This window comes from Chrysemys picta, chromosome 1 (assembly GCF_011386835.1).
Source record: "Chrysemys picta bellii isolate R12L10 chromosome 1, ASM1138683v2, whole genome shotgun sequence".
Lineage (NCBI taxonomy): Eukaryota > Metazoa > Chordata > Testudines > Emydidae > Chrysemys > Chrysemys picta.
Genome location: NC_088791.1, coordinates 103206440 through 103219686, shown reverse-complemented (window position 1 = coordinate 103219686; position 13247 = coordinate 103206440). Strand labels below are relative to the sequence as shown.

Sequence of the window (13247 nt, the reverse complement as noted above, 5' to 3'; positions counted from 1 at the left end):
ACTTCAAGCCAGGAGGTGCAGCAGCATGCCAGCGCCCCTAGTTCCAGAACTTATGGGGTCTGTACACACACAGACCCTGTCCTGAAAAGTTTATAACTGAAATAGATAGGCCAGTCAAAGGGTGGAAGGGGTCACACAGACACAGAGTGGTGAAGTGACATGCTCAGGGTCACACAGAGGGTCAGTGGCAGAGCTGGGAATAGAATCCAGGTTTCCTTAGGCCCAGGCCAAAGCCCCTAAATAGACAGCCCAGCTGACACCAGGAACAACATCCCTATTTCCAGTTTTAACTCTCTTACTGAAGTTTTATTTTTTTGTTTATGAATTCTTTCTCTGTGTTTTTAAATTGCCCAGTGTGTCTAAAGGGGATTTGTATTTTATGACCAGGCCTCAGTGTGTTTTTGAAACACACATTGTGGGAGTGATTTTCTTTTTACAGCTATTTTTTTCTGTGACATTACACTTTGTAATTTCTGCAAATTTGTAAATAAAAGGGAAAAAGAAAATGACCCTTTGTGTTTAACAAGCTCACAAAGCAGCATAAGTGTGCTTGTTTTAATGGAACTGAAGGGTATAGTCCCTGCACGACCGTCTGCTAGACCTGGATTGCATCAGGGATGTACGTGTCAGAGTAAGTTCGAATGTCTGTTTTCAAAACAAGCTGATGTTAAGCATGTTTAAAACATCTGGCATTTGTTATTACTAGGCCTTGTTCCTGGACTAATACATAACATGCAGTCAGGCTAGTAATTCACACTGGTAAAGAATACAGCGTCCGGGTCTGTAGTGGTCTTCATGACTCAGCTTGACGTTTGCAAGCAATGTGGTGACACTGCTTTGGAACGGTCTCCACCTCCTGAACTGGATTGACACTGGAATGTTTCAAGCACTGATAGCACAGACCCTGATGTACAGTGCAGTCAGGGAGCTCTTAAATTCTAGAGTTATTGCATGTCATTTACACAATAACCTCACAGCAGAAAACAGAAAAGCAAGCTGTATTACAGAAAAACGCTGACCTAGGCATACTGGCTCTGGGCTGACTAGAATAATAAGCTGGATCTAGCTCAGACATGGGCAAACTACAGGGCCTAGTCCCCAGCCCCTCCCCCACTGTTCCCCCTACCCTGCAGCCAGAAGGCCGCACTCTGGTCCGCCGCTCCCGCTGGGCAGCGTGGGGAGCGCAGCTGGCTCTGGCCGGGTGTCGCGACTGCAAGCTCCTGCTGCTGGTAAGGGGATGGGGGGGTTGGGTAAGGGAGCAGGGGGTTCTGGGGGGCAGTCAGGGAGGAGGGGCAGTTGGATGGGGCAGAGGTTCGGGGGGGGCAGTCAGGGGATGGGGAACAGGGAGGGTTGGGAGTGGGAGTCCTGGGGGGCCTGTCAGGGGGCGGGGTTGTGGATAGTGGTCAGGCTGTTTGGCCCCTCCAATCTAGCTTCACAATCAGAAAGCAAGGGATTAGAGTTTAAAAGTTTTTTAACTGGGTGTCTGAAGCGATGTTGCTAACCCCATAACTGGAAACCTAAAGGGAAGGAGCCTGGTTTTCAAAGGTGTTGAGCACTTACAATGTCACTTGAAGCCAGTAGGAGCTGAGAGTGCTCAGCCCTTATGAAAGTCAGGCCACTGTAAACACACCGGTTTAAAAATGTTGGCTTCTGTCTTTAAAGCATCATTTCATGCTAATCTTTGTCACTTTCATGTGCGTGTGTGTGTGGTTTGTTCACGTGGCCTAGGGTTGCCAACTTTCTAATCACACAAAACAGAACACCCTTGCCCTGCCCCCTACCCCACCCCTTCTGAGGCCCCGCTCACTCCACCCACCCACTGTCGCTCGCTCTCCCCCACTCTCACTCGTTCATTTTCACCAGGCTGGCTCAGGGGGCTGGGGTACGGGAGGGGGTGAGGGCTCCAGCTGGGGGTGCAGGTTCCAGGGTGGGGCTAGAAATGAGGGGTTCAGGAGGGGGCTCCAGGCTGGGGCAGAGTGTGGAGGGGGAGGGCTCTGGGTGGGGATGAGGGGCTTGGGTACAGGAGGGGCCTCTGGGCTGTGGCTGAGGAGTTTGGAGTGCAGAAAGGGATGTGGGGTACAGGCTCCAGGCAGCACTTACCTTGGGTGGCTCCCCGTAAGCAACTGGCATGTCCCTCCAGCTCCTAGGTGGAGGAGTGGCCAGGGGGCTCTGCGCGCTGCCTCCATCTGCAGGCATCACCCCCACAGCTCTCATTGGCTGCTGTTCCCAGCTAATGGGGTGGGGGTAGCATGTGAAGCCCCCGGTCACCCCTACACCTAGGAGTTGAGGGACTTGTCCAGTGTTCCCTCTAATTTTTTCCATCCATGTGCGGAATGAGTTTTGTTATGTGCACAATATCGAGGTAATGTGCACCACCCGTAGAAACAAAAAACATAGATAGAATATATATTTTTAAAAAGTTACCATAGGGATAATTACTCCAGCCAGGACAGGTTAGGCATTTTAGGACTCACTACTCAAAGAATTAAATTTAAGCATAAGAGAAATAAAAATTATGAAATGCATAGACCAGATAAAAAACTAAAATAACACAGTTTGAAAGTAGCAACACCACCACCACGAGTATGTGTTAGGAGGTAAGTGTGAAAGGGTCCGGCTCCAGGCACCAGCCCAGCAACCAGGTGCTTGGGGCGGCCAAGGGGAAGGGGCAGCACGTCAGGCTGTTCGGCGGCGGGTCCCTCTCTGAGGGAAGCACCTGCCGCTGAATTCCCACCAAAGAAGAAAGCGGCGCGGTGGAGCTGCCGCCGGAGTGCCGCCGATTGCAATTGTGATCACGGCTTCCCCCCCCCCGCTGCTTGGGGCAGCAAAAAACCCTGGAGCCAGTCCTGAGGGAGGGACACCTGAACTGTGTGGCACTTGATAGCCTGCTGGGCAGCCGCTCAGCCGCACAGCTTAGAGGGAACTTAAGACTTGTCGCCACTTCCGGGGAGCTACACGGAGCCAGGTAGAGAGCCTGCCAGCCCCGCACTAACCGGACTTTTAACAGCCCGGTCGGTGGTGCTGACCGGAGCTGCTAGGTTCCCTTTTCAACCAGGCATTCCAGTCACCTGGACACCTGGCAACCCTAGCACATACGTATGCATACATGCACCTCCTTCTGTCTTTGGAGAAAACCTTTCCCACCCTGAATAAACCAGCTTTGCATGGGAGTAGAGGGATAGACTTTTCCCAGTCTGGAAAGCACCTGACCAGCTTAATACTACACTCCCTGAGTTATACAGAAACAGCTTCACAACCTGTCATTCTCCCACTGCATTGGTTGCAGTGGATCCAGGTAGTTTATGGACCCAAGGTCCACATCTCTGGCTGACCCATACAATCTCCCCCTCTATGGTGCCACAGAGAGAGCCATTGCTGAGCACCACTCAGTAGTGTATTGGGGGGGAGGGAGTATCTCCAAACTCCTGCATGGCCTTCTCTTTGCACAGTACAAACATGGTGGTCCCTATGCATTCTGGGCCTTCCACATCCCTGACCCTGCACAGCACACACACACTGGGAGGAGGGAGATCAAGTCAGGATCAATTCCTTGCAACTAGCCATCCTGATAGAAATAGTGGGTGAAATCCTGTCTCCTTAGAAGTGAATGGCAAAACTCCCATTGACTTCAACAGGGTCAGAATTTCAGCCAGTGAATGTTAAATAAACCTAGGCACATATAAGTTGAGATGAGAGCAAGTTACTGATCAAAATATGAGCCTGGGAAGTTATACCCAAGGTATCCTTACGCCCTACTGGTAGTTAGTCTACAGACCAAATTTGGGTCTTTGTTCTTTGTCCTTTAAAGACACTTTCACACTTTTGTCTGTGAGTTGGAAACTCATTGGTCTTTTCCTCCCTGCCCACCCAAGAGTCATGAAAAGGTGCATTCGAAGTATTCCTGCTGAGTTATGGCAATTATTTTCCCTCTGGGAATGTGGTGGGGTGACAACTCACCCGGCGGCACCTTCTGCTGGTCGTCCAGGGAATTAGCTCGCCAGCCTCTGGAGCGCCCTCTGCAGGCCGGTGTCTCGCCTTGCCACTGGCCCCAGTGTCCCTCCTGGACCCTGGTGCCCCTTCTCTTGGGGCTCTGCCTCCTGCAGTACCCCACAGTCTTGCTGGGTCTCCCTTCCCCAGGGAACCCCCTACCTCCACCTTGCCTCAGTCTTTGGCTACTGCCAGTCACCATCTAGCCCCCAGTCACTGGGGCGGACTGCAGTATAATTGCCACTCATCATCGGCAAGGAGGGTTTGGACCTGCTGCCTCCCCTTGGGCTGCCCTCTGCAACCCCAGTACCTTTTCCGGCCTTTAGCAAGGCCTGCAGCCTGGGGGTTTTCCAGGCCAGAGCTTCCCAGCTCCTCTGGCCTTTGCCCAGCCCTGCTCCAGTCTAGGTACCCTAGTCAGCTCCCAGCAGCCAGGCCCATCCCTCTCAACAGCTAGAGAGAGACTGACTCTTGGCTTCTGGCCCCAGCCCTCTTATAAAGGCCAGCTGGGCCCTCATTAAGCCAGCCACCGCTGTGGTCAGCTACCCACTCAGCTTCCCCAGCCGTTCTTAATCTCTCTTACCCTGCTGCAGCCCTCTTCAGGGCTGCTTTTACCCTTCCAGGGCTGGAGCGGGGTGATCACCCCGCTATAAGGAACAACTGATCAAAAAAATAAATAAATAAAAAACACACTCCTAGACTAAAACGCATTTTAATTCTATTTGTTTCCAACATTTTTTAAAATTACACAAGTATGTTTTATTAAAACAAATATTAAAGTTATATGAATGTAAATATGGAGCAACTCTGTTAGTTATTGTAGTCACTCTGGATTTACACCATGTAACTGAGATCAGAATCTGCCCCGGTCTCTTCTTTAAGACCCCAATCTAGTAAACCATCCCCATTCACAAAGCATTTAGGTACATGCTTAACTTTAAGTACATGCTTTTAAATCCCATTGATTTTAATGGGACTTAAGCACATGCTTCAAGGTAAGGGAGTAGGGATAGACTTGCTTTAATTGCTTTGCTGCAACAGAATCTACACCAGGTAAAAGGCAGCTGGTAGAATGATGTTGTGAGCTCCTGTCGCTCACCTACACCAACAGCTACCAATAAGATAACAAAAGCTACCCCACTCATTTGGTGCTCTAGAAATAAAATCTCTGGGACAGAATGTTGTCCCAGGGTCAGCCATGAAAATGAGAGTCTTGGCTTTGCCCCAAAACATTTATTGTGGATAAACACCTTTTGTGTCGCCTCAGGATTTATCTAGGAGCTCAAGACCACTGACCTTTGGTGTTGTACAATTCCAGGGACATTATTTGTTAAACCCGTTGATCAGATACATATGGCAAGGCAGATAAGCACCCCTCAGGAGAGGCCAGAATATACAACATTACCATTTAAATAAAGAAGCCGCTAGCTAGAATATGTAGCCTGACAAAACAAAACAAATAGAGGCAAGGAAACCCAATAGCCTCCAAAAATCAACCCCTGTATCAAGGAAATGGCACCAACCCCAACAGCCGGGTTTTATACTGTAACAAGTTGTTGAGGGGACGCTGATTGATCGCCTCCAGGATGATGTTTTGCAATAGATGACTTTTTACTGAACAAATCCTGGCACCAGGCTGCTCCTTACTGAAGCTAGAGATGAAATCCGACCCAGCCCAGATGTCAGATATTGGTGGGAAGCAGCTTTAGGAGAGAGGTGATCACTCAAACATTTTATGGTCTGGAAGATCTCTTTAATGTGAAGCTGGAACTCCCTAGAGAGGGGAGAGGAATAAAATGTTCACAGGCAACAAAGAGAAGAAACAAAATTGTAACTCTGGGGTTCTCAAACTGGGGGTCGCGAGGTCATTACATGGGGGGTCGCGAGCTGTCAACCTCCACCCCAAACCCAGCTTGCCTCCAGCATTTATAATGGTGTTAAATAGATTAACCAGTGTGTTTAACTTATTAGGGGGTCGCACTCAGAGGCTTGCGATGTGAAAGGGGTCTCCAGTAAAAAAGTTTGAGACCCACTGTTGTAACTAATTCTAACCACCACGGACCAATAAGAATAATATGAAGTGCCTAGGAACTAGAGAAGGATTTGAATCCAAACCTCAGACCTGAGCATCCCCCCACATTTTGGTGAAGCTTAAATCTGTATAGTGAAGCTTGAGCTCAGTGCACTGCTACTGACGATCATATTTATCTAACTTGTCTTGCAAATCTAAAAACTGTCACTTTAAAAAAAAACATTTCCCTTTGTAGTTAGTCTTTTCTAAAGACTTCCATGGGCTGTTAAAAAACAACCAACCAACCAACACCCCCACCCCGGACCCTAGAATATTCACACCAAATCCTAGCCAGTGGGAAGACAGGCACACAGACATGGACTTTGCAGTGACTTAAAACAGTTTAATGTAATTCCAAGACAAAGTGTGATTACATTTCTACACATATACAATATGCATATGTGAGTTTACAAATTCTGATTAATAACTCGTTTCACCTCAGAGACCGAAAAAATGATCAAAAAGAAACCGTGAATAACAAGCTATAACATAGTTCACCACAACGGGACCTCCTTTCTCACCCTACGGTTAGTAATATTACAATTAAAATAACTATATTCTTCTATAATGTATTTTCTGTTAAAATCATCTCATAAATTTACAATGCTATTATTAGTTTCCAAGACTAATATAAATTCACTCCATTTTTCTACAACGAAAATGATTATTAATTAGAAGCACACAACGTCATGATGAAAAACACAAGCATTTTTTTTTTTTTAGTAGCAAGAACTTGATTGGTTAAGAATTAGTTTTCTTGTAAAACATTCTAAAGCCAAGTAAAATATCCATTCTTATAACATACCTATAATATGAGCCTAAGGAATAGGTTACATATAGGTCTACAACACATCGGTTTGTTTGTTTTTTAAAAAAGAAGAAATACATATTTACCAAAAAAAAGGGTAGGGAAAAAAGAAAAAGACAAAAAGGAAAAAGAAAAAAAGAGAGACAATTCACATAGGAAAAAAGCAGTACACAAGAAAATACTGTTGCATACAATTTTCACAAAGATTAACACTCATATTACAGAAACCGTACAGTGGAGGAACACAACAGATCAGGGCTTTCATGGGATTACTGGGCTGAGATGACACTGTAGAGAAAGAACCATCCAAGATACTGGGAGGGGGCCAGAGGGCATCTTTTCTCTTGCATTTTTGATATTTCCGTGTGTTTTTTCCCTCTCTTCCTCTTTACAATTCTGGCACAGTGTATGCTAACTTCCACTTTCCATCTAGAGTATATTGGGTTTGTGGATAGTCAAAAGATATAAAACATTTTCTCACTTTCCCCCTTTTATAAGCAGATTTCACTATTTAGAAAAACTGTTTCACCTCTTAGTTTTAGTTAGCTACCTTAGTCTAGACTCTTCAACTTCCAAGATGCCTTTCTTTCTTTCTTTCTTTCTTTCTCTCTCTCTCTCCTTTTAATAAAGCTATTCATTACACTTCCTCTCCTTTCAGAAATTTGGTTTGGTATAGAATATACAAGCTACATTCCAATTCTGTCCAAGTAGAATCCGATACCCCCAAAATGCCTGGTTTACTTTGTTGGTGAAACACATGGGATGAGCAGATACTTTCTACATTTGAAATGGCTGTGCCCTGGAATATCCATGGAAGTATCATTTGAAGTATACGAAAACCCAAACTAAACAAATAAGGAATAAAGAAAAAAAAAAGACAGAAGTGTTGTATGTAACCACCAAATGTGGAAGCATTGAAGAATATTGTATTTCCTTTTGGAGGACAGAAGTGCTATATGTAACCATTCAGATTGTAAGGGATGTGCATTGCCAGTATTAGAAACCCCTTCTTGCTTTACAAGTTCCAAGCCAAAGTACCGGTATTTAAAAAGCTCTGCAGCTCCTTCAACCAAGACAGCTGGTATTTCCAAGACTGGCTCCTGCCATAAAGAGGCAGAACAGGCTGTTACTGAGGGCAGCAAAATGGTTAGTGGCTGTTGATTCTGTGACTGTGGCCAGTTAGGGGGTGGACATTTTCCAGTTTGCCCAAGGGCTGCTAACAGTCCTCTATTTAGTTCACCAAATGGCAACCCCAGTCACCATAAGTTATCGCTTTGGTAATGTGAGTTACAGTGAGGGTACCTGGCACTGAATGGAGTTACTGGAGGGGCTAGGGACCAATTCTGCTTCCATTGAAGTCAATGGGGAGTTCTGACACAGATTTTACCAGCAGCAGCACAGGGGCCTAACTGTAAAGTATCACTCTTGTTTTCTAGTAACTTCATTCAACTGCCAAGATCAACAGGGTAGCTGTGGCAGGCCTCACTGAAAGATGCAAGGAGCTTTGTTGAGATTACCTGAGCTCCACGACTGAAGCTCGGTACTTCAGACAAATTTTTTTAAAATGCCAATTCATGTACTTTTATTATCTAAAAGTACAACTTTGCCCAGCAAGACATTTACACCGTGTTCATTGGTTACTCAACTGAAAGAAAACAAAGACAAAACTAGACAGATACTCATGGTGAAGTGAGACTGAAAAAAAGAGGTTACATCAAAATGCAAAATATACGACAACCCATAACAACGAAACAGCACCAAACGGCACCACCATTCGCTAATAAAGTTTACAGAGAAATGGTCAATGGACTTCGTATTTAGTTCACTGGTTCAAAATGTTTCTACGGTGGAGTCACTTGTATAAAGGGATGAACAGAATGAAATCCAAATTACAGCATTGCCTCTCTGAGTGGCTGTCACACAAAAAACCCCCACAACAATTCCAAAACAAAATAGGGATTCACTAGCTCAGGAATCAATAGTTCAGCTAATGAGTTATGAACAAAACAGTACATCCCTTCCTTTGAATATCCTTCTTTCTCATGATACAGGTATCTTCATCCAGGTTATGGTCCTACAGAGGATAGTTGATTTGGACGTATTGTGCTCCATGCTTCAACTCAAGGAATTTCATTAAAGTTTGTTATTAAAAAATAAATAGCTCATGTGTTGGACTATACTTCAGTATGTGGAGCAGTTTCTTAACCATACTTTGGAATAAGGTGGATTCTTTGTTCTAACTCACTTTCCAATACTATGTTATATCTCAAAACAGAATATACATAATAAAGACACACCTATACTTTTCTGTTTTAAAAGGGCAAAATTAAGAAATAGAGGCAGCTGTATTGAGTTTTTGAAGGTGTCATTTACAAACAGAAATTTCCCTTAAAAAGTACCAGTTTAAATGTAAACTATAAAACACTGTAATAACTATAAAATGTAGCCAGAAAACTGTTTAAGTAGCCACAGTCTATTATTCAGTTCATATTGGTTTAAAATGTGACTCATTAAATATCTTCTAGAAGGCCAAAGCATTTTACAGTAGCTATAAACATATATACTTACATGTGCATTTTAACAATTGATTACAATACATAAAAGTGTAATCTATTCCTTGGTTTCTTTTGTTTTTGTTTTAAAGAATCACGGTCTTCAGAATTCACTCAAGCAACAATGACCAGGGTGGGCATTTATCATTATTCCGCCCATACAGAGTTTATAGTCTTTGAAACCCAAGTTCAAGCTGGCTACATGTTTTCAAAAAGGCTAAAACCAGGATGAATGCCCACATTTGAGGTAATTATTGCCATTAGGTCACAGTTTGTGTAATATAAGTGTATCTAAATCCTTCTTTAAAAAACGGAAGGTATTCCACCATAGCTCCAGAATACCTTTTAAACCAATCAGAATCCAGAATCCTGATCAGATGGGGTTTGCTTCCAATGGAGTCAATGAGTTCTAGAACAGTAGAACACATATAGACCAACCTAGAACCCAGGCAAACAAGCCTCTAACCAGTCAATAAAGATGAATTAAGAAACAAAATATAACAAAACCCTAAGAGGCGCCATGTGGCTGATGATCAACATTTCTGATCAGAATTCCAGACCAAAGCTTTTCTAACTTACTTTCTCCTTTCCAATCAATTCGCTGGAAAAAAAATATTAAAACACATCTGCATTATCATCAACTCCATGCCAGCACTGAAAAAGCTCCTTGGCTATGTTCTGAAAGTGGGATAAGCTTTTCTTTTGCTCTCAGCATTGCTGTCCATCTCTTTCCATCTCAAAGAGGAAACCGTTCTATTTTTATTTTTATTTTATTTTTTTAAGAAAGAAAGAAAAAAAAAAGTCCCTGGCTGTCAGACCCACACACAAGTATTTACAAGATCTATGTGAATCTGCACATAATTCCCCCTACAGCTAAAGAGTTAAGATCAGAGATGTCACAATATTTATCAGTGCAGTAAAAAATATCATTTTTGGAAAAAATATACCTTTAGTATTGCCTTTCTTGGATTAACTATGACAAGCAAAAGATTAAAAACAAAAACTTTGTCTTCATATACACATGAAGAGTCTGTTATAGCAGCACTGCTAAAACTGGAAGGACAAGCTAACCCGTACGTGAGAAATGTAAATTTCAATCTGATTCTAGAGACGCAGAAAGCAAAGCCTCATAGTATGCTTCAGAAGACTCCTGAAAGGCCAAGCTAATTTCCCATTCAAATTTCACACTTGATGCAGTACATGGTGTTTCCTTCTCCAATGAGAGCATCTTGTGTTTGCTGAAATCAGTCTTGGTGTGCTTATCTAGCGCTGGATCCTGCAAATATTTGCATATCTGAGCAACTTTATACATGTGAATGGGTCCATGAACACTCTGGGACCAAACTGGAGTAAAGTTATTCAAGGGCATAAGCACCTGCAGGACTGAGTTCCAAATTAGCCATCTGGTCTGAACTCTAACCCTGCAGTGACACTGCCTAATGCAATTAAGCAGCCTCAGGGCTGGACTATGCTGCAGCCGCTGGGTGGAACGGAACACAATGGCATACTTTGAAGGGCTGGCATCTAGTGGTGACATACTATGTATCTAGAACCCGGGGCAGGCAGCATGGGCTGTACCTCTTCTTAAAGACAATACTACAGCAATGAGCCAAGACACTATAGCTTACAGTAGTGTGACTGCAAGATTGGTGACCTTTGCTGTAAAATAGTGGGTTTAAAGGGTATTTTGCTCAATGCGACTGATAGTCTTGACTTGGTCTTCACTCAGGCAAAATTCCCATTGGCTTCAAAGGGAGCTCTGCCAGAGTATGACAGCACATGGACTCAAGGACTGGATGCACAGGGCTCAGTCCCGTTTTCCTTTCTCTAAGAACTGAGGCCTTAAATGCAGAGGAACTAAAGTGATCCTAATGCACAGGACCAGACTCCAGAGAGGGAATTTAGAGGACTCCACACATCATGCACATTGCAAAGCAGTTATCTTCAGAGGCTGTCTCTACAGTAGTGCAGAGGAGATTTGGGGATCAGTGGGGGTATGGCCAGAGTGTCCACAACTGCAGATCCACTGACCTAAACATCCACACGGGGGAAGGGGAACACAGTGGGTTCAGATGCTACTGCAGCCCATGGCCTGGGTCACACTGGTGCTTTGCACCCTGGCAGGGAAGGAGAGGATTATTTCCCCCAATGCCTGCAGAACTCCCCGAACAAGGAACATTTAAGTCAGACCCTGCACTCACATGTCCAGAACTTGGCCCGTAAGGAGCATTACACACCCCTTTGCTGGGCTGATTGCCAACCCATGGCAAACCTGCTCAAACTTCCACAAACAATTCTTCTGCGTTTGCCCAACTTTGAGGAGGTTTCGTCATTACAGGAGTTACAGCATTGCATTGACACACAGAGATTGCAAACAGAGCCCTAAAGCAGGAGAGTTAAATGCTACAGAAGCACGGGGCGCTTACGGAAGCTTATTCCCATTACACAGTTCACAATTTCAACACTGCGTTGTTGCCAGTGATAAGATACATTGTAATTACTATGAATAATAATAAATAATAATAATAACAACAACAGTGAAAGAAGCATAACATTTTTGATGTCCCCTAAAGTTTAGGATAGCAGCAATATTTTAGTGTGACTGAATTTCTCCACTCAACAAGCTAGCTAATCAAAACATAAACAAATGACAGAAACGGAAAGAAAAGAAAAAGAAAGAATTCCATAGCGTGTCATTATTGCCTGACCGTCAGGGCCTGTGACTTTATTCTGTATCTGTAATCCGGGTCTCTTTCTCTCTTTATTTAAATTTATTTATTAAGCTTCTTTGGTTAAAGAAAGACATGGGTTTTTATCTTCCTTTCAGGTTTGGTAATGGAATTTCTTTCAAACCAAATTCGGAGGGATTGAGAATATAAAAAAGTATGACAGAAACAGAAGCGTCCCTTTGCTGGAATGTTTCTTGACAGAACTATTATGGAGAGCGAGGGAGTAAAAATCTACCCAGAGGGTCAAATGCAACCCCGATATAAGCAGGTGCAACTCCAGTTTGGGGAATGCAATTGCAGTTGCTTCTTCAAACAGCTGGATTTGGCCCAGTCTACACTGAGAAAAGTTCTAGCTCGTCCACTACGCTGTTTCATTCCGCTCAAGGTAACTAGTCCCTCCACCTCTCTGTATATTCTGGTTTCATAGCAGCACTTTGAATGTCCAGCTGTAAGAGAGGCAATGTCTGTTCACCTCTCCCGTTTCCAGCATCAGACGAAAGCAAGACACTGTGATGGGGAAAGGGGTCACTTCTACACTCTGCCAACCAGGAACCACCGGTAATACTTCCAGTACTGAACCATTCACCTCCTTACTCATGTTTCCAAGCAGTTTGCTCCACACACACAAAGAACCCCAAGCTCATTCCAAAACACATCAATCCTATTTTCAACTCCAAAGGTCTCTGCAAGCTAAATAATTCAGCTATTGTTACTTGTGTAGCACTAACAGTGTGCCTGCCAAGAATTTAGCTCCTCTACTAACATTGTCTGCCCTCCTGTGTGGCTAACAGTACTGCACTTACCATCCTATATTTTCAGAGAGAGGGAGGGAGGGAAAGGCATTTTTTTGCATCCCCCTACCGAGCAGAAAACTCAGTCCTCAGTTAGCATTGCAACATAAACACAGTTCGAACTACGGATACATCGTTGATCCTTATTACAACCCCTTCCAGCAACACTGACTCTGACTGCACTGGGATCAGAACCATAGCTAGCGCGGCTCTGTTCTCAGCACGAACAGGACAAACAACTGCCCCTTCCACTTTGCAATGCATTCCTTCACACCACAGAATGCACCGTCGTAAGCTCTGTCACCCTATTGC

At 44.2% G+C, this 13247-nt stretch overlaps 1 protein-coding gene across 2 annotated transcripts in view; it reads right to left on the bottom strand.

Annotated features, from left to right (window-relative positions):
• Positions 1 to 4679: 4679 nt before the first annotated feature.
• The window catches only part of HIPK2 (homeodomain interacting protein kinase 2), a 201101-nt gene continuing 192533 nt past the window's right edge, over positions 4680 to 13247 (bottom strand). For both annotated transcript variants that reach the window (XM_005296409.5, XM_065565588.1), the window contains exon 16: positions 4680 to 5758. In XM_005296409.5, the coding sequence (XP_005296466.2) occupies positions 5738 to 5758 (21 nt within the window). In that variant the 3' untranslated portion in view covers positions 4680 to 5737. The remainder of the gene's footprint in view (positions 5759 to 13247) is intronic.